This window comes from Symphalangus syndactylus, chromosome 3 (genome assembly GCF_028878055.3).
Source record: "Symphalangus syndactylus isolate Jambi chromosome 3, NHGRI_mSymSyn1-v2.1_pri, whole genome shotgun sequence".
Classification (NCBI taxonomy): Eukaryota; Metazoa; Chordata; class Mammalia; order Primates; family Hylobatidae; genus Symphalangus; species Symphalangus syndactylus.
The window spans coordinates 31,046,910-31,066,066 of record NC_072425.2 but is presented as its reverse complement, the minus strand read 5'-3'; the positions used below and the strand labels follow the sequence as shown (position 1 = coordinate 31,066,066).

Here is a 19,157-nt window from a genome sequence, read left to right as displayed (position 1 = left end):
CACTGAATCCATTGTCCATCCATATCCCAATGAAGCAACTCTCATCTGCCACCATCTGAACATCCCACACCCTGCGCAGGTAGAACTCTCCTCTAGTTGCCCCAGTTTCCCAGCAGCACCACCTGAGTCTCTGCAAAAGTATTTGACAACTCTTTGAATATTTTTAGCACTTTCTCTTTGTTTTATAAAAATGGGTGGAAAACAGAAATGCGTGCAGCTACCAGTAACATGAAGCTTAAGTACCATTCACTCAATAAAAGAGAAACAAAGGTGGAGGTTATTAGGCATGCTGAAAACAGAGACTCTTATCCCACGCTCTGTCACGTGTTTGCTGCACTTGAGCTGGTCAACTCTGTGTGAAATCGTGAAGGAAAAGGACAAAAATGACAACTTTAAAAGTGTGTGTGACAAGCTAAAAATACACACACAGAATTAAGTCTGAAAGGCGAGAGATCCATTTGGGAGTTCACCATTTTTTTAAGATCTCTGGGGCAGAATTTCCACCCGTACCACTTCTGTTGCTTATGATACAAACATTCAAACAACTTAAGCCTGTTTGCTTCGCGTACAAGTTTTGAGGAATGCAAGATGTCGGAAAGAGGCTGCAATTGATCTGTTCTTTTGCTCCCAGTGAAATGATATGCAAACCGTTTTCTGCTTTCTTGTTTCTTCTGTTGAAATAATATGTGGGGAGCTCATTAATTTCTTCCTCCCCAACCTCACATTTCTCCCTCCCTATTCGTCCTTAACCTTTCCCTTTGCCTTATGTGGGAAATAGGAGCTGTTTGATGTCACCCCATTTCCCAATTGGCTCTCCTGAATGTCGGTGGGAAGTAAAATGCTCCAGAACTTAGGATATTGGACTTTGGAGTGACTCAGACCTGAGCTTATAGCTGTGGGACTTTCGATAAATAAATTCTTTGACCTGTGTTCTTGCCTGTAAAGTGGGGATATTATGGGGTGGAGGGGGGAGGAGCTGTGGTGAGGATTAAATGAGAGAAGGCGTTAATGTCCACATCCTAGCGCCTAATGGGAAGTTCTCCATGGGGAGCAAGTGTGGATGCCCGCTGGGACCAGACAGGGGCTGGGTGATTATAGGGCAAGGGGGGGATGGAGGCTGTGGAGAACCAAGTATGTCAGCTCTAGCTGCCTGTCACCATGTAGGACTGGGTATCATGGGGTTATCCAGTTTAATAAGAGAAGGTGGAGGTCTGGCCTTTTTTCAGTGCAATTCTTTTATTTTTATATATTGCCAATTTGTTTGAATCAAAGTCCGTCATCTGATTTTGCCAGTTTGCAACTTCTCGTAAGCACTTATCAAAAGGTGGCTGCTGGTGTTTTATTTCAGGTCCTCAGTCCTTCATCCGCAATCCTGAAATTCAAAAAAACTCAAAAAAGTTTTTATAACTGATGAGGCAGCAGAACTTGACCTGAAGGGAGAAAAGGCTAGTGACAGTCCTGATTGTTGTCTTGTTGGCATTTATCCTATGTAGGGTTACCTATGCGTATGTTTTACGATAGAAATATCAATGTGCTTGATTAGCAGGGGCTCTGCCAGGGTTGTTTCAAAATATAAGACACAGGGCGGTACATTACCTTTCTAAAGTTGGAAAAATTCTGAACTTGGAAACACATATGCACCTGAATTTCAGACCTGTATTATCCTATGATTCTTATTAGAAGTGTTTTGACAAAGCTTGGGAATGTATCTTCAGCTGGCAGTGGTGGAGGATCTAGGCATTGTTCCCAGGTCTGCAACCTCTGTCAGCCTCTGCATTGAGGTCTCCCTGAGCACTGGTCTAGGAGTCAGGACCCCTGGAGTTTGTTTTCATGAGACTTCAGGCAGCTCCCTCTGCGCCCAAGGCCCCAGTCTCTGCATCTGAGCCAGAATTGTATGATTTCTGAAAATTTCATTTGATCAGCTTTATGTCCCCCTCCCCCCACACCCAAATAAAAGAGATTAAGAACTGGCACTCTCTTGCCTTCTGCTCATAGGGTTGGGAGAAAGAATATTTTAACATAATAGGATTTTTTCCCTCTGGTTGGTAGGAATAAATCTACAGCTACTGTTTTATTGGAAATCCCAGCTGAAAATAAAAATGGTACAATTCAATCTCAGATTTAGCTGGTTACTTACTTTTCACTGAGTCCCCAGGGCAGTGCAGTTGCTGAGTTTGTGTTGGCAGTGGGTGCTCAGTGGGATTTAAAGGGCCAAGCAGATGGGGTTGCGGGGAGGTGTTCTGACTCCCTCTTACCACTGGGCACAAGTTTGTCCAGCCTGGAGGAGCGGGACAGGGGCTTGTGGCCAGCTCACCCCACAGTCTGAAGGCTGGTATTCAGTGGGAGCTTGACGGGGTAGCAGCAGGTCGAATCTACATCTTCTGCCGTGGCTGATGTAGGTGTTTTGGGTTTCTTTTGCAGGCTGACGGAGCCAGTGCAGCCGGAAGGAAAAGCACTGCGAGCAGGTACACTCCCTCTCCTGCCCCCAGCTTGTCCACCCATCGACTCAGGCCTTCATGACTAACAGTTACTACTCTCTGGTCCTCACCTTCCCCCTGAAAGGATGGATGGTCCAGGCCAGCCTTCCTTGGCAAGAAGTATCCAGACTTCCCCAGAGAATGTGAGGTCATGGAAAGCATTTTTCATGTGGGTACCTGTGACCAGAAGCCAAGGATGGTTCATTCCTGAACCGGCCATTGGCCACTCAAGTTGAGAACTTAGGAGTGAAGCATAAGACTAGGCAGAAAGACATGGGCTGGAATTCCATCTGGGCTGCTGCATGGTGAACTCCTGGGGCAGCCAGTCCCATCCTTGTCCAGAATCCATTGGCCTATGTGCTAGTGTCATGTGCTCCTCTCTCTGAACCAGTCATGCCAAAGCAGGGGATGGGATACTCTGATTAGCCAGGGTGGAGAGGGGGTGGCCTGTCCTCACCCTCAAGGATGGCAGGAGAGGGGAGAGGGGTGGTCCCCAATGGAGAACTGGACTGTTTTTACCAAAGAAGGGAGAGATATCAGACAGGCCCAAGCTGTGGACATCATGACAGGTGTCACAGGTAGGTACCTGGTAATGTTAGCACCCATGCTGCCACTGCTGTTGCTGCTGTTATGTTGGGTACAGCAAGGCTGGAATGGCCACGTGACCTTTATTTGGGGCTTTGGAGGCAGAAAGAAGGTAAGGGACAGACAAGAGAGATGGCTCCCCAGAACACATACATAAAATCTAGAATTGATCCTAGGGTTACCTGTTAGAGCTGAGGGTCAGATTGTGAATGCCAAGCAGAAGAATTTGCCTGTTAGCCTATGGAACACTAGTTCTTTAAAATGTTAATGGATTTTTTTGTGTGAGGAAAAAAAGCGTTCTTTCTGTGGCCCAGTGAGTTCAGAGGACAGTGGGTTAAACAAAATTAAAAAGGTTTATTTGCTGTGGGACTTTCCAGATCTTTTAATATGCTAATGTGTGTGCTTGAGAAGAGAGAGCCAGAGAGAGAGAGAGAGAGAGAGAGAGAATCATGTTTCTCAAACTTCTTAACCATGGGACCCCTTTTTTTGACATTCATTGCATTGAGCAAGTATTCCTTGGAACGTACTTTGAGAAACCATGGAAAGATATTGACATTCTCTGAGCAGGAGAGTAAGGTGTTAGGCTTGGTGTTTCAGGAATACCACCCTGGCAGCCATTTGTTGGGTGGATTGGAGGCTAGTAGAATAAAGGCCATTATACCAGGCTGGAGGTTTCTGTAACCCAGAGACCTGTATTGTGTAGCAAATATTTTATGCTTTGCAGGCTGTATGATCTTTGTGGCAGTTTCTCAACTCTGCCAGTATCATGCTGAAGTAGCCATGGCGATACATAAATATGCCCATAAATGGCCATAGTTTGTCAACCCCTAGTCTAAACTGACACCTACCTGAGAGCCTCTGCAACTGCTGTTCCCTGTGTCTGGAATGTTCTTTCTCTGATCTTCCCATGGTGAATGCCCTTTCATCTTTCAGATCTAGAGTCAGTTCTACCCTCGGGGAAGCTTTCCCTGACCCCCCTGTATCAAGGTACCTGTACCCCAGTATGTGGTGTGTGGCCTTCATAGCCTGTTTATGCTCTTTAATTATTTCCTATTCATTATTCATTATTTCCTTTTCATTATTCATTATTTCATTCCCTTCCCTGTGTTCCTTTTTTTCTGTCTTTCTGAGAATGCCAGCTCCATAGGCAGAGAACATGTCTGTCTTGTTCACTGATGTGGGCCTGGCCCCTAGCAGGCTCTCAGTACGTGTTTATGGGATGGGCACACTAGATGAGATGGAAGAAGATGTGTGAGTGACGTGGAGACAGGGAGTGTGGAGAGGAGCAGGTAGAGCTCAGAGACGGTGCACTTGGGCCTGTGGTCATTGGGGGTGACCCATGTAGCCAGCAGCTGCCCAGCATTTTGTGTTTCTCTCCTGGGTCCCTAGGAGTGGAATTTGTGTAAGAACAATGTGTGAGGCTGTGGCCTGCGGGGCAGTAGCAGTCGTCAGACCGGTGCCTGGAAGTGTTTCTTGGATCAGGAAATCAGGACTGGAAGGGGCGTTGAGTTTGTCTAGACAACCCTGTCATTGTGCAATGGGAAGATCGAGGCCTTTGGGAGGAAGGGCCCTGCTTAGGGGCGTATAATGAGTTGGTGGCTTTGTTGGGCCTTGAACCTGCCAAAGCTGGTGCTTCCTCCACTCCTCAGTGCTGTGCCCAAGTGAGGGTCTAGACAGCCTCTCCCACTTTCCTTCCACTTTCACTAAGCACCTGCTCTGGTAGGCCCAGTGCTGTGTGCTATGAACTCAGATGGGTTAGGTGCTAATTTATTCACCCAGCCAGACATTCGAGTGTCTCCTGCATGGCAGGCACTGTTCAAAGTACTGCGTGAATGAAGAGACAAAGCACCACCCACCCCTTGTCAGTCCTGTGGGAATGTGGTCTGCCCTCACTCTCTAATGCATGAATCTCTCCTACACAAGCATCTCTGCCTGGTAATTGCAGCCAGAGAAGAACAGGCGGATTTTCCCATGGTGGATACCTGAAGCTCTGAATTGAGTATTATCCCCCTAAGGCTGTAAGTGGTGGAAGAATGCTGAGATTGATTGGAGATGCCTGCCCAGTCAGAGGAGGGGTAGGGTGGCATGTGAGACATTGATTTGTTCTCACTGCTAGCCTAGGCTCTCCATCACACATACTCAGTGACTGAGCCCAAACCTGGGGTTTTGTGTGGCTTAAGGTGTAAAAACAGACTTTCTAATAGTAATGACTACCATTTAGTCAACATTTCTTTGTCAGGCTCTGAGCTAAGTGATTTATGTGTATTAATTTATTAATTTTTCTTTTCTTGGAGACAGGGTCTGATTCTGTTGTTCAGGCTGGAGTGCAGTGGTGCAATCTCTGCTCACTGCATCCTCTACCTCTTGGGCTCAAGCAATCCTTCCATCTCAGCCTCCCAAGTAGCTGGGACTACAGGCATGCAGCACTACCCCTGGCTAATTTTTGCATTTTTTTGTAGAGCTGGGGTTTCACTGTGTTGCCCAGGCTGGTCTCAAACTCCTGAGTACTAGCGATGCACCCATCTTGTCCTCCCAAAGTGCTGGGATTACAGATGTGAGCCACCGCGCCCAGCCTTCATTTATTAATTTAATGTAATCTTTATAACAACCTCATGAGAGAGATACTCTTATTATTCCCACTTTACAGATGAGGAAGCTGAGGCACAGAGAGGTTTACCGGCCCAAGGCCGCCTAGGTGGAGGTAGGCAGTAGAGCCAGGAAGTCTACCTGAGTCTGACTTCTGTGATGCACTTACTCACCATGCCCTCCTGCTTCTTGGTGGGAAGGGATTAGTTAACACGTGTTACAGGAGCCTGTTTGGGGCCAGGGACTGTGCTGTAGGCTGGGGGCCTGTCAAGAAGGTGGGACTCTGGAGGAGCTCACAGGCAAGTTTATAGATTCTGTGATGAAAACTAATCCTTTGAAAGACCAACACACTATTACTTATATAGTGACTCGATGTTCAGTCTGAGAAGTGAATTATATGTTAAACGTCAAGAGAACATTGTCGGGCCCGGTGCGGTGGCTCACCCCTGTAACCCCAGCACTTTGGGAGGCCGAGGCAGGCGGATCACTTGAGGTCAGGAGTTTGAGACCAGCCTGGTCAACATGGCGAAACCCTGTCTCAACTTTAAAAATACAAAAATTAGCCTGGCATGGTGGCACCCACCTGTAATCCCAGCTACTCAGGAGGCTGAGGCAGGAGAATCACTTGAACCCAGGAGGTGGAGGTTGCAGGGTTGCAGTGAGCCAAGATCATGCCACTGCACTCCAGCCTGGGCAACAAAGTAAGACTCTGTCTCAAAAAAAAAAAAAAAAAAAAAAAGAGAGAACATTGTCGGTGTGGTGGCCTTGCTGACATCACTGATGATTTGACCATGGTCAGGTGGGATTTAGATGGGTAGACACTTTGTACAGCATTAGAGCTCATTTAATCCCTGCTTCAGATGGAGAAATGAAGGTCCTGAGGTTCCCCAAAGTCAGAATTAGGTTAGATGGCTCTGAGCGGAATGACCTTGAAGGACCCCCAGCCCTCTAACGTGGGCCTCCACCCCCAGCTATGCTATGGCACACTCTGCTGCTACGCCAGGGTCCGCTTTCATCCCAGCGCCTTCCTCTTGGCCTGGAACACATAATGTTATTTCTCCAGAGGGCCTCTGGCTAAACCCCAAAATCAACAGCATGGGCTGCTACGGAATTAGTGTTAAATTGAGGGGGACAAGGAGAGGTGGTGTTTCTGATCTTAAGAAACAACCCAATGTGGTTTGGTTTACTTCCCTGTAACCCAAACTGGGTCGATTTTACAAGACCAGTGATCCCAGCACTTGAGGTTAATGTCGATCTGGTGTGCAGGTTACAAATCATGTAGCACAACTCCAGCCAAACCCCACTTATTCTAAGGGTCAGGGGGACTGTGGGGCCTTAACTTTGGAAAATTCTGAAGGAAATGCAGTTTTTGTAATCAAGTAAATGCAGTTACAGACTTGGCGTAATAAAGAATTATATATAAATATATATATATATATATTTTTTTTTTTTCTTTTGTCAGCTGAGGATTTTCAGAGCTGGAAGGACTGTAGAAAATCTAGTCCAGCCCTTTCATTTTAGAGATAAGGAAATCTGGGATAGAAGAGGTTAAAGGGCTCGTTATTTTGTTATAGGTTGCCCAACAAGTGAACAGGATCTTGTAGACAAGGAGAGGAGGGGAGGAGAATAAGAAAAGATCAAATCTCATCCATTCGTTCCACAAATATTTACTGAGTTCCTACTAAGTGCTTGGCACTGACCTGGGTGCTGGAGGCACAGCAGTGAATGAAACAGACAGAAATCCCTGCCCTTGTAGAGCTGGTGTTGTAGTGGGAGTAGAGCAGCTATAATAAATACATAAAATATATGCTTGTTAGATAGTAACAAGTGCTGTGGGGGGAAAAGCAGAAGAGATTGGGAGAACTGGAGACAATGTTGCCCTCTGATTTGAGCATTCAGGGAAGGTGAGTCATGAAGAAGATCTGAAAGAGTTGTGGGGGCTGAACCAGTCATTTGGGAGAAGTGCATTCCAGGCAGAGAGAACAACTGGTGCAAAGGCCCTGGAGCTGCAGTAGCAGCAAGGAGGCCGGTGTGGCCACAGAGGCCCTTGGAGACCTTTATCAGGACTTTGGCCATTCCTCTGCGTGAGATCAGGAGCCACTGGGGAGTTTGAACAGAGAAGTGGCATAATATGATTTGGTTTTAAAAGGATCATCTGGCTGCCAGGAGGATAAGATGTGATGATAGGTGTTGCCAAGGGTTCAGGACAGACAGGACCTTACACAGTAGGCTTAGAGCTGAGTTTCTGAAGGGCTGTTTTTTTTTTTTCAGGCTTGAGGACTTTAGTTCAGCAAAGGATTATGTGTAGCCTGCATCCAAAAATGTACAGCCTCCTGTGTGGTTCTTGGATGGCCCCAGAGTGGAGCAGCTGTACTCCTGTGGTCCCCATTCTCCATGCCCCCCGAACCCTCTGCCTGGTCTGTCAAGCGTCTTCCTCACCATCTCTCCAGCCCTGCTAAGGGTCAAGCAGCCTAGTGCAGAATGGAAGAGCCCAGACTGTCTGGATTCAGATTCTGGCACTGCCCATTGCCTGGTTGTGTGACCTTGGGCTCATTACCTAGCCTTCCTGCATTTTGACTTCCTCATCTGTAAACTGGGGATTATATTAGTACCTCCTTCATAGTGTCGTCAATGAAGATTAGGTGTAATAATATATATACCCTTAGCAAAATGCCTAGTTCAAAGCAGGTGTTCAGTAAACATTTATTTTTATTACTACCGTGGTGGATTCTGGTTCCTAGGAGGAGATAACGTAGGGTGGCAATTGATTCCTTGTAGAGCCTGGACATTGGAGAGAGGGCTGGAGGGAGGGATGACGATGATGGAGCTCTTATTTGTTGAAGGCCTACCATGATCCAAATATGTGTCTTGTATCTTATTTGATCTTCCCAGCAGCCCTTTCAGATAGTGATTGGCATCCCTCTTGTTCAGAGGGAATTGAGGAATAGACTTGTCTGGAGTCACCCAGATGGTAAAATGGCTTTCAATGTAGCCAAGTCTTGTTCTTTAATTAAGCCAAGATTTTTCACGGGTGGACCATTTTATCTGATAACCACATGTGTGTGGCTGCATAATTATTTATATCTTCTTTTTGTTTACCATTTTGGTTTTCAGCAGCAAAATAAAAGTAGCCCTAAACAATGCAATTTCCTTTGCATAAAATTTCACAGCAATACAGATTGAGTATTCCTAATCCAGAAATCCAAAATCCTCCAAAATCCAAAACTTTTTGAGCACCAACATGATGCTCAAAGGAAATGCGTATTGGAGCATTTCAGATTTCTGGGTTTTGGGTTAGGGATGTTGAACTGGCAAATGTAATGGAAATATTCCAAAAACTGAAAAAAATAAAAAATCCAGATACTTCTGGCCCTGAGTGTTTCAGATGAGGAGTATTCAACCTGTAGCCAGCCCGGTGCTAGTCAATGAACAGTGTGGTATTAGCAGAGTGAATTATTTGAGAACGGGGTATGTTTTGGGAGGTATCTTCGTCTTGACTCTAGATTTATGTCCCTGTTACTGGAGTTCAGATTTCATTTCTAGAAATGTATTTCCAGAAATATTCTCACCCTGCCAAAATTCGGGCAAAGTTTGTCCACAAAAAAATCCTAAATTGCAGGTTGAATGGGGGCTCATGTACTTATTCCAAAGGGGCCGGTTGCTTTTTTGGTGGGCAGAGTTCACTCTGCTTAATTAGTTACCATTCAACCTAGGCTCTGTAAATAAGACAGATTCTTGAAAATTCGTATACAGTCTTAGGTTTGCCCTCTGGAGACAGCCACAGAAATGCAAACCACAATTCACATCCATCAAAATCCATGAGGTGTTTGTGCCAAAGGGCACTTGAACTTGGGGTGGTCCAGCAAAGGGAATTGGTGGGGGTCTCTAGGGAACTCAGTCCTCCCACTCAGCACATGCCCCGCACGTGTGCTCCTTGAGCAAAGTTCTTCTTGTGAACCTGTGGCTGTTAGTTCAGTGTTCAGAATCTTGCCTTGTCCTGAAGCACAATATTGAGAATGCGAAGTAGGAAGACCTGACCTAGTTGCTTCTTGAGGCCTTTAATAACAGAGGCCCTTGATCTGAGAAGGCACCCCAGGAAATTTCCACAACCTCACCATCTGTCTGGCTCTGCTGACAAAAGAGAACGTGCTCCCCCTTGGCTTGAGCACTCTCCAGACTCCATGTGGAGTGTGGTGGTTTACAGTGTTGGGACACCTCAAACCCACCTTCTTGATCACTCCTGCCTGGCTGTCCTGCAGTGGACTTGGCTGCAGTGTGGGTCTCCCATCTCTCCTCCTCACTGCTGCATGGAGGGTGGCCTTGTCCCCCATTGCTTTTGTTTTCATAGGGGCTAAAAATTCCTCCTCTACTTCCATGTATGAGTACTCCACTGACGGCCTGTGAGCTCATCTTTTTCATAGTTAACCTAACTTTTCACATTTTGTCTGGTGTACTTAGTAGGGGCGGGAGAAAAGAACTAATATGCATTGAGTTCCTATTAGGTGTACGGCACCTTACATCCATCCATCCTTTAGTCTTCCAGAGTATCCTTAGTGGTAAGTATAACAACCGTGATTTGCACATGAGGAAGGGAAGGTGTGGACAGGGTAGGGCTCCTAGCAACGATCCCTGCATCTGCTTTGTCATCCATCCCCAAGCACCTTGTAAGGACTGGATCATGTAGTTAAAAGAGTCCTGTGTGTGTGTCCAAGGGCAGCGTGCCTCCAGGCAGTGAGCAAACCAGGGCTGAGTTCTTACCCTGCGGTGTTGGGGCAAGAGCTGGTTGGTCGTCACCCCCCTAGTCCTAGAGACTGCAGGGTGGAGGCGAGGAGGGCAGTTGTAATGCCAGGATGGGGACAGCACCAGGGAGGGATAGCAAAGCTATGTCAGTAGCTGGGCAGCACTGGGCATCAGCTGGCGACATGGGCAGGAAGGTGGAGGGGTCGCAGTCCTGCTGGGGTGCTTCCTTATCCCTTCATTCCTAGGAGAAGACGGCCAGAGGAGTTGGACCTCAGAGCATGAGAGAAAGGAGTAGTTGCTAAGTCATAGCCTTGGCATGAAGTGATGGTGAACAGAGGGAATGTGTTTATCCTTTGTTTAGACGTCCAGTGTGGGGGCTTAGGGATGGCCTCGCTCTTTAGTGGTTGAGCTCCCTGCCTTCTGGGGTCTGCATGGGACCTCATGTGTGCAGGATGGTCTTTGCAGGGTGGTGGGTCTCTGCAGGACAGTGTGCATGGGCCCCTCATTGGCCTCCACTCCCTACCTGTCTGTTGGGGATATTCTATCTGGGATAGAGAGGTGGCCCCTCAGAGAACAGTGCACATTGCTAATGTGTCAGAATTGCACCATTGCCAGACCCACTGGAAAACGAAGGTAGCGTGTCTGTTTAAAATGCCGTTAACACTGCTTCTTCTTAAAATCCTGGGCAACCTTCCACATGCCACAGCACCCTCGAGAGAAGTTCCCAGCTTTAACTGTTGAACCCCACCCTGCTAAATTTTGGAGTTTGTGACTTGACAAGATTGCCCAAGACTCTTGCTTTCCCCCAGTCTCGGTTTAAATTGACCAGGGAATTTACTGTTAATATTTAAATCATATACTGTCTTTGTGAACTCCAATATTACCCAACGTTGTGGCTGACTGACACCGTACAGTGAAGAAAATTAAGTGCCTAAGAATTATCTCCAACTAATGATGTATTTATGCATTGTAGGTTACTTTGAATTTCTAGACTGTTAAGAGTTGTTTAATAGGTTAATAGTTTTAATCTATTAATCTAATCTTTTCTACTTGACTATTTATTAAAATATATCAGTGATACATGACAGAAGTGGAAGTACAGATCATTTTGAGGGTTATTAAGGAACAGGTGATGGTGTGAGGCTTTGAAACTTAGGCGGAATGGTAAGTACCAGGCATGGGCCTCTCTCCTGGCATTTGCGGACACTGTGGTTCTGCTCCATGTTCTCTCTCTCAGCTCTCCCAGGCTAGTGATGAAGCTTTGACCTTTTTCCCATGATGGCTTCTCTCCTTGTCACTAAAAGCTGGAGACTCTTTATATCTGAAGGACATGTTTGAGCACAGCAGCATTTGAAAACACATCAGGGAGAGAGAGAGGCAGGCGGCAAGCGCACAGCCCAGGCGCTTTTCTCTGTGGAAGAGGTGGGACCCTTCATTCCTTTCCTTTATTTCATGTCGGTGTGACTTCTAGCATCTAAAATATGCCCAGTTCTGTCTGTGTGCTCAGGAAACAGCAAAAAACAAGGGAGTATATTCCCTGTGTCTTGGGACTTCTGGCAGTTAGTCATGTATGTGTTCATTCATTCAACAGGTGTTTTTATTGTTTTCTCTTGAGAAGAGAAAACAAAAATTATGCAAATGGTTAAAAGCGTAGACTTTGGAGTCAGACAGACCTGGTGGAATTTTGATTCTGTCACTAGGAAGCAGGGAGACTGTGAAGAAGTCACTGTGTTTCTCCAGTCCTTGGTTTTCTTGTCTAGAAACCGAAAGATCTTGTGTCAGGCATTGCACAGAAGGATGAGATGGCATAGGTGTGGGCCCGGAGCACCGCCCCAGCATGCCATAAGCACTCAGTACACCACAGCGGCCCCTGGCATCACTCTCCATGTTACTTGTGCCATTTGCATCAGGACTGTCCTCACCAGCATCACCTCCACCTTGCATGCTGGTGTGTTTTGTCTGGTCGTTTTCTGTTTGTGTCATTGAGCACACCTTAGCTGACACCTGCCAGAGGACCAGGCACAAGGATACAAAAAGCAGTGGGTAGAGCCCTGGCCTCTGGAAATCTTCCAGAACCACATGGAATTAATTAGGGGGCAGATTTGGAGTTGGGAGCAGGAGCCTGTTAGAAGCAGAGAGGAGTGTTTCCAGAACGGCTGGTGGGAGAATGAAGGCTCCTGAACCGTTAGTGGAGGCAGCCACCCTGTCGCCTTAGGGCCTGAGTGTATGCTGATTGGTGGTCAGATGGCGACCCTGCACCCTCAAGAGAGAATGTCAGGGTATTACCAGGCTGCTGTATCTTGGCATTTCAGAAAGTGGGAAGAGTGTGTTACATTTTAGAAAATTTTCATCAGTTCATCAGAAAGGATAAAGATATAACTTTGACACTCAAGAAATAAGCTTCACTTATTCAGAAAATTGGCTTCTGTGAAACATCCCTAACCTATGTTATAATAAAGGCCAGATGAATGAGTCATTCTTCAGTTCTGAATATTCAGTGAAGCAGGAAAACCATCGACAGTTACAGTGATGTTGATGGATTGATCACAGAAAAGTCTTGCCTGGATCAGAGGCTACAGATGCCTCCAGTGCCATGCTGACATTGACCTTTCCTGGGCTTGGTCCTTGGTTCACTTGGTAAACAGCCTCTTGCTGACCATCACCCATGTGCCAGCCACTGCTCTGAGTATCATGAACCAAGAAGACAAAATCTTGTCCTCTAGCTCACGTTCTAGTTGAGGAAACAGACAGTAAAGTGGACAGAGAGGTAACAGAGTACACTGAGTGGGTAAATACTGGGGAACCACAAATGAGTTTCAGCCAAGGAGTGACATGACCTTGGCTGCTCTGTCCAATGTGGATTCCAGGGCAGTGTATAGGGGGAAGGGAGATTGGCTATGAGATGTTTACAAGACAGGAGAAAGTGGCGGTCGTGGCATGGTAAGGAATGGTCGGATTCCGGACATACTTTGAAGGTGGATCTGGCTGGATTTGCTGGTGTATTCATAGTCGGGAGTGACACAGCAGGAAGAGTCAAGGATAGTTCTAGAGTCTGGACAGCAGGAGCTGGAAGGATGGAATTACTATTAGCTGAAGTGGAGATGATGGTGGTTATTTGATTGTGTTGTCTTAGATTGCAGGTTTTAGCCGGAAGAGTGCTGGGCTAGGAGGCAGAATTGTTTTCCTGTCTTGGGAGAAGAGATGTAGCAGCAGGGTTTTGGACCTGTTAAATACGAGGTGCCTGTTAGGGATCCAGATGGAGGTGTCAAGCAGCTGGGGATTTATGCAGGTCTAGAGTTCAGTGGGGGGCCAGTCCAAGCTGGAGAGACAATTTGGGATTCAACACCATGTAGTTAATATTTAAAACTAAGAGTCTAGCTGTATAGTCCCAGCTACTCAGAAGGCTGAGGTGGGAGGACCTCTTGAGCCCAGGAGTTCAAGACCAGCCTGGGCAACATAGGCTCTGTCTCTTTAAAAAATTAAAATTAAAAAAGATAAATAAGAAATAAAAGTATAAATCTCCATGAGATCACTTAGGAAATGAGTGTGGATAAAAATACAATAGGTTCTAGAACTGATCCTTGGGGCATATCAAGTTGTAAGAGCTGGAGTGATGAAGAGGATTCAGCACAAGAGATAAGAATGTCCAGAAGGCCGGAGGTCCACCAGGGGAGCACAGAGCAAAGTGAGCAACCAGCTGGATGGAGGAGAGGGGGGTCGTGTTAGAGGCTGCTGCTAGAGGCAGAGTCCGATGGGGACTAGAAGGGGCCACTGGATTGATTAGAGTGGCAGCCACTGGAGACCTTGAAAAGAGAAGCTATGGTGGAGTAGTGGAGGCAACAGCCCATTGGACTTAGCAGGGATTACCAAGGAGCCGGCCTGCCGATATCAGCAAATAGATAAGAATCACTTGCACTCATATAGTCAGTGGGTGGGAAGTGGGTACAGTTGGAGGACTTGGTCAGTGGGCAGAGTCCTGTCTGGATGTGTCTTAATGCATTTAACATCCCATGCATGCATGCATTCATGGAGAGTGTATTTAAGCTCAGCTGGAGAGCAGTTCACCTTCATTCCTGAGGAGTGGAGTTTTATTCTAGGGGGAGTTAACCAAATCATTATTTACACACTGTGATTAGAGGCTTTTTTCTCCACCCTTAACATTGTTAAAGGTGGGTGAGGTATGAGAATAAATGGCACCCTTTGGAGGAAGAGCAGGGGTCCTCAGGCTGAGTCTTGGGACGTAGATGTACGCCTTGCTCCCCCTCTGTGTAAGGAGACACACACGTCTTGCTGGGTAAAGGTCTGGCCTGTGTAAGGGCCTTAGATGTCTCTGATCCCTGCTCACTCATGTGCACATTGGGAAACTGAGTCTTGGGGTGGGCAGCCAGCCCAGGGAATCAACAGCAGAAATAGGACTGAAGGCCCGGGTGCTGAGCACTGCTCACATCTACTATGACTTGGTAGAACTTTTAAGCGTCAGCATTATCGGCAGAATGATGTGGAAATTGTGCCCAGAAACAAAGCCGCCATACTCCCAGGCACCTAGCATCAGCGTGGACTGTCCTCCAACATGCCTGAAATGGCATCTCTTTGGGCCTCAGATCCACTGGTAAGTTACTTGGTTGCGTTGTCTTAGGCTGCAAGCTTTAGTGGCAACAGTACCAGAACAGGAGCCAAAAAGTTTTCAGACTAATCTCATCACTAAAAATTGTGTGACCTTGGCCATGCCTTTCCTTCACCTATGTGCACTGAGTTCTTTCTGTGGGCCAGGCATTGTGCTAGGGCTGGGGATACAGATGTGAATAAAACAGACCCAGGCCCCGTTCTTGCCTTGGTTTCCCCATCTGGCCATGGGGCTCTTGTCAATGCCAAGCATGATGAGGTGGGCATGAGCTCTTTGAAGAACTGCCAGGTGAGACCCAGAGAGAGAGACAGCGAGAGACTTGTTTGTTTCTGAAACCTCCCTGGGCAGAGTCTGCAGTCACATTGGCCTGGCCAGACACAGTAGCAGGATCAAGTAGGAATAAAGCAGAAGAAAACCAAAGGTAGTGGAAGATAGTAATTTACAAACTTCACTGCTTTGGAGCTGTTTCTTCAAATTTCATGTTGCACCATGTATTGGTTGCCTATGGCTGCTTTCGCTCCTATTGCTTCACTACAACAGAAGTTTATACACTCCTTGGGGTCAGAAGTCTGAAATGAAGGTGTTGGAAGAGTCAGATTCCCTCTGAAAGCCCCAGGGGAAATCTGATCTTTGTCACTGCCTGCTTCTGGTGGCCATCAGCATTCCTCGACTGTGGCCACATCATTCCAGCTCTACCTCTCTGGGTGCGCATTGCCTCCTCTCCTCTGTAACTTCTCTTCTGTCTGTCTTAAATCTCCCTTTGTCTTATAAAGACACTTACTGCATTTAGGGGCCACTCAGATAATCCAAGGATGAGCCTAATCTCAAGATCCTTCACTTAATTACATCTGCAAAGACCCTTTTTCCAAATAAGGTCATATTCACAGAATCAGGAGATTAGGACATTGACATATCTTTTAGGGGGCTACTGCTCACCCCACCACAGAGAGAAAGAGGCATAAATCTGTATACATCAGGCAAAAAGCAAAGCTGTGTGTACTGAAGATGGGGAGTCTTAGAGCCTTGCTCAACACTACCATCCCCATTCCAGCCTCATGGGTGCATCTAAGAGCCATTGCTATGGAACCCCTAGACCTTCAAGGAACATACTTTGAGAATCATTACCTTAGAGAAAGGCCAGCTGTCTTAGGGAACTTCTTGGGCAGGGATCCACTTGGTCTGGCTTCTCTCCTGGTCAGCTTGCACAGTTAGTAACCGGTGACCACGGATAGCAGGTACTTACTGAAAAATATCCTTTTAATGCTTGACTTTGGATTTTATGTTGAAGTGTGACTCGGGTTAAATATAAAATTCATAGCATATCTTGAGCAACTATTTTGTAGTTATCTATATATAAATCTATTTTACAGCGACACAAATAGAATAGATTATGGAGTGTCAGCATGTAGATAGATTCCAAGTGCTTTTTCACTAATATACCTAATGATTCGTGCTGAGAATATCCAAGGGCTCTACTGTACATTTAAATGGATATAATTAAAATAATGAGCTCTATTTTAAAAAATGATATATGGAAAAAAAAATTTTAGAGAAGTTGGAGCTGCGCCACTAACTCAAAGTGATATAAGTACTTCTGTGATTCCATTGTTATTAGGACACCTAATTAAATGCAAAGCATTTAAGAAAAGCAACATTTGGGCTTGTAAATCTAAAGCCTAGAAGTCGGCGGGGAAGAGAAGGAAGTTGCCCATGCCTTTGTCACAGCAAGGACTCAGGGGCATCACGTTTAAGGGAGGGGATGGTTATGTGCTGTTGTGCCCGTGGGCGATAGAGGGCGGCTCACTGGTCCCCATCTTCTGCGAACTCAGTCAGGAATCTGGCTGGTCACGCAGCTGCAGCTGTATTTGCCAGTGTGACCTCTGATTTGTTTGGGGTGGGAGATGTGGGTACAAGAACTAGGGAGAGGCTGCCTTTTCATGGGAGAAAGACATTCCCCTGTGCCTGACTCTCAGCTCCAGGTGTTAAGGGCACTCCAGGTGACCTGAGACTCTGGTGGTTCAGTGGAAAGAACAAAGGATGGGGAGTCTGGAGATGCGAGTTCTAGTTTTGACTCTGCTACACGTCCTGTGCCTTTGGAGAGGGCCTCTCCTGTGATGCCTTCATGCCTGGCCCTGTTGCAAATGGGTGACCATCCATTCTAGAAACCCATCTCAAGGATATACTCTGCTGTTCCAGTGGGCCCCAGGGAGTCTTAGGAGGCATATGTCCCAGTGCCTGCTTACTAGAAGGCAGGTATCCTTTTGGTCATTCAGCAAATACCGTATTTATGGAGCACCTAATATAGGCCTACTGGATGCGGGGTATAAGAGGTGCACAACACTCCCGAGGGCCCCACCTACTCTTAGGACAAGTGCAGTTTGGTGAGCCAGTGTACAAAGCATTTTCAGGTAACAGGGCTGCAAAGGAAATAAAACAAGGCAATGAACTAGAAGCTAGACTGGAATTTCGGGAAGGGGACGAGCGAGCCAAGATGAGTTCATTAGGACACAATGGGAGGATGGCTGTCAGAGTCACCTGTGCAAGGAAGACGTGGCGTTCAGAGAGGGAGTCTGACTCTGCCTCAAGCAAGCCAGGAAGGCTTCCCAGAGGTGAGGATGTCATCATGAACCAATGTCGTCATCATCATGGCAGCTGCCATTCATGGAAATCCACTCTGTGCCCACCCCCACAGCTGGCAAGAGTCATGGTCCTTCTTTAACAGACAAGGAAACAGAGACTCAGAGAAGGGAGTCTCTTGCCCAGGGCTGCAGGGTGTGGGGGTGGGCAGATGAGAGTTCCACCCAGCCTGCCTGACTCCTACAGCTCCTCCCTTCCCCTACCAGAATGCCATGATGGTGGTGAGGACTTGAGAGCAGGAAAGGACACTGAATCTTTTCAGATGGCATGGTCAGGTGCTCTCGAGGCCTCAGGCTGAGCTTCAGAACACTGGCTGTGAAGAAAGCCGGGGTAAGGGAGTTCGGGGCGGAAGGCCCCATCTGTTTCCTCTCCTTCCATCTCTTTGCCCACTGAGCCTCAGGGCCCTGACCATTAGCACCCATGAGGTCTTAGCTAGGAAATGGGAATGTCAGCTGCTTTCTTTATCCCCCAGCTTGAATGTGAATACACATCATTCACTATCAGCTTCATCAGCATGACCACCTCTGCAGCACTAGGCAAAGTCCTCACTCCCTCACCGCCTGTATCCCATTACTGAACAGTGGTAGAGCTGGCATTCAAACCCTTGTTGGTCTAACTCCACAGCCCATATGCCAAATGCCTATGCCACATAAACTTGCATCTCTGCACATGCCCCTCCCCTGCCCACCATAAAAAAGACAGTTAAACATCTCCACTGGTAGCTACTGTTCTAGGTCCTATATAGACATTACCTTGTTTTGCATCACAGCGCTCACTGTGGGGTAGGTACTGTGTTTGTCCCCAGTGTATGGATGTGAAGACTGAGGCTTGGAGGAGTCAAGTCACTTATGTAGGAACCTGCAACTGGCAGTTTTGAGATTTGACCCTAGGATGATCCAACTTCCAAGTCTGGTGCTTGGCCCATTTCACTCCCGCCAGGCCATCAGCCAGTCTGCTCCAGTGCTTCTCCTGATGGGGAGCTTACCACCTCCAGGGGATCCCCTTTTCTTGTTGGCCAGCAGCAGGAATCACCCCCCTCTCTAAAGCCACAGCTGTCCTCTTGTGACTTGCTGGACCTGCCAGTTCTTGTTATGTCTTAGGCCTCACAGAACTTGAGACTTCTTTGCCCTGTGGTGTCCTGCAGCTAGGCGGGGCCGTGCTCCCCTCTGGGGGGCCAGGGGGACTCTTGCTCATGATATTATCCCCCACAAAGGTAGCAGCAGCCGGGAAAGCCAGGGAACCTCCTGCCCTCCTGCTCACGCAGGAGCACCTTGGTTTTGGCTCTGTTCTGGATGCTGAAGGTCAAAGGTGGGTGATGTGGGCAGCCTCGGCTGTGGGTGAAGAGGCTTCCCTCTGCAAGTTTGTCTCCCAGTCCAGGCTGCCTGCATCAGGTCCCCGTCGCACCTTGTACCACCCACATGACTTTGGGTACGTTATTTCACCTCTCAGTGCCACAGTTCCTAGCCTGTAAAGTGGAGCTAATACCAAGATTTCCTTCCTAGAGTCAT

General features: G+C 47.2%; 1 protein-coding gene across 10 annotated transcripts in view; it reads left to right on the top strand.

Annotated features, from left to right (window-relative positions):
- ZNF618 (zinc finger protein 618) overlaps window positions 1-19,157 on the top strand; it is a 182,392-nt gene that overhangs the window by 92,232 nt on the left and 71,003 nt on the right. For all 10 annotated transcript variants that reach the window (XM_055271366.2, XM_055271365.2, XM_055271372.2 and 7 more), the window contains exon 2: window positions 2,422-2,465. In XM_055271366.2, coding sequence (XP_055127341.1) covers window positions 2,422-2,465 — 44 coding nt within the window. The remainder of the gene's footprint in view (window positions 1-2,421; window positions 2,466-19,157) is intronic.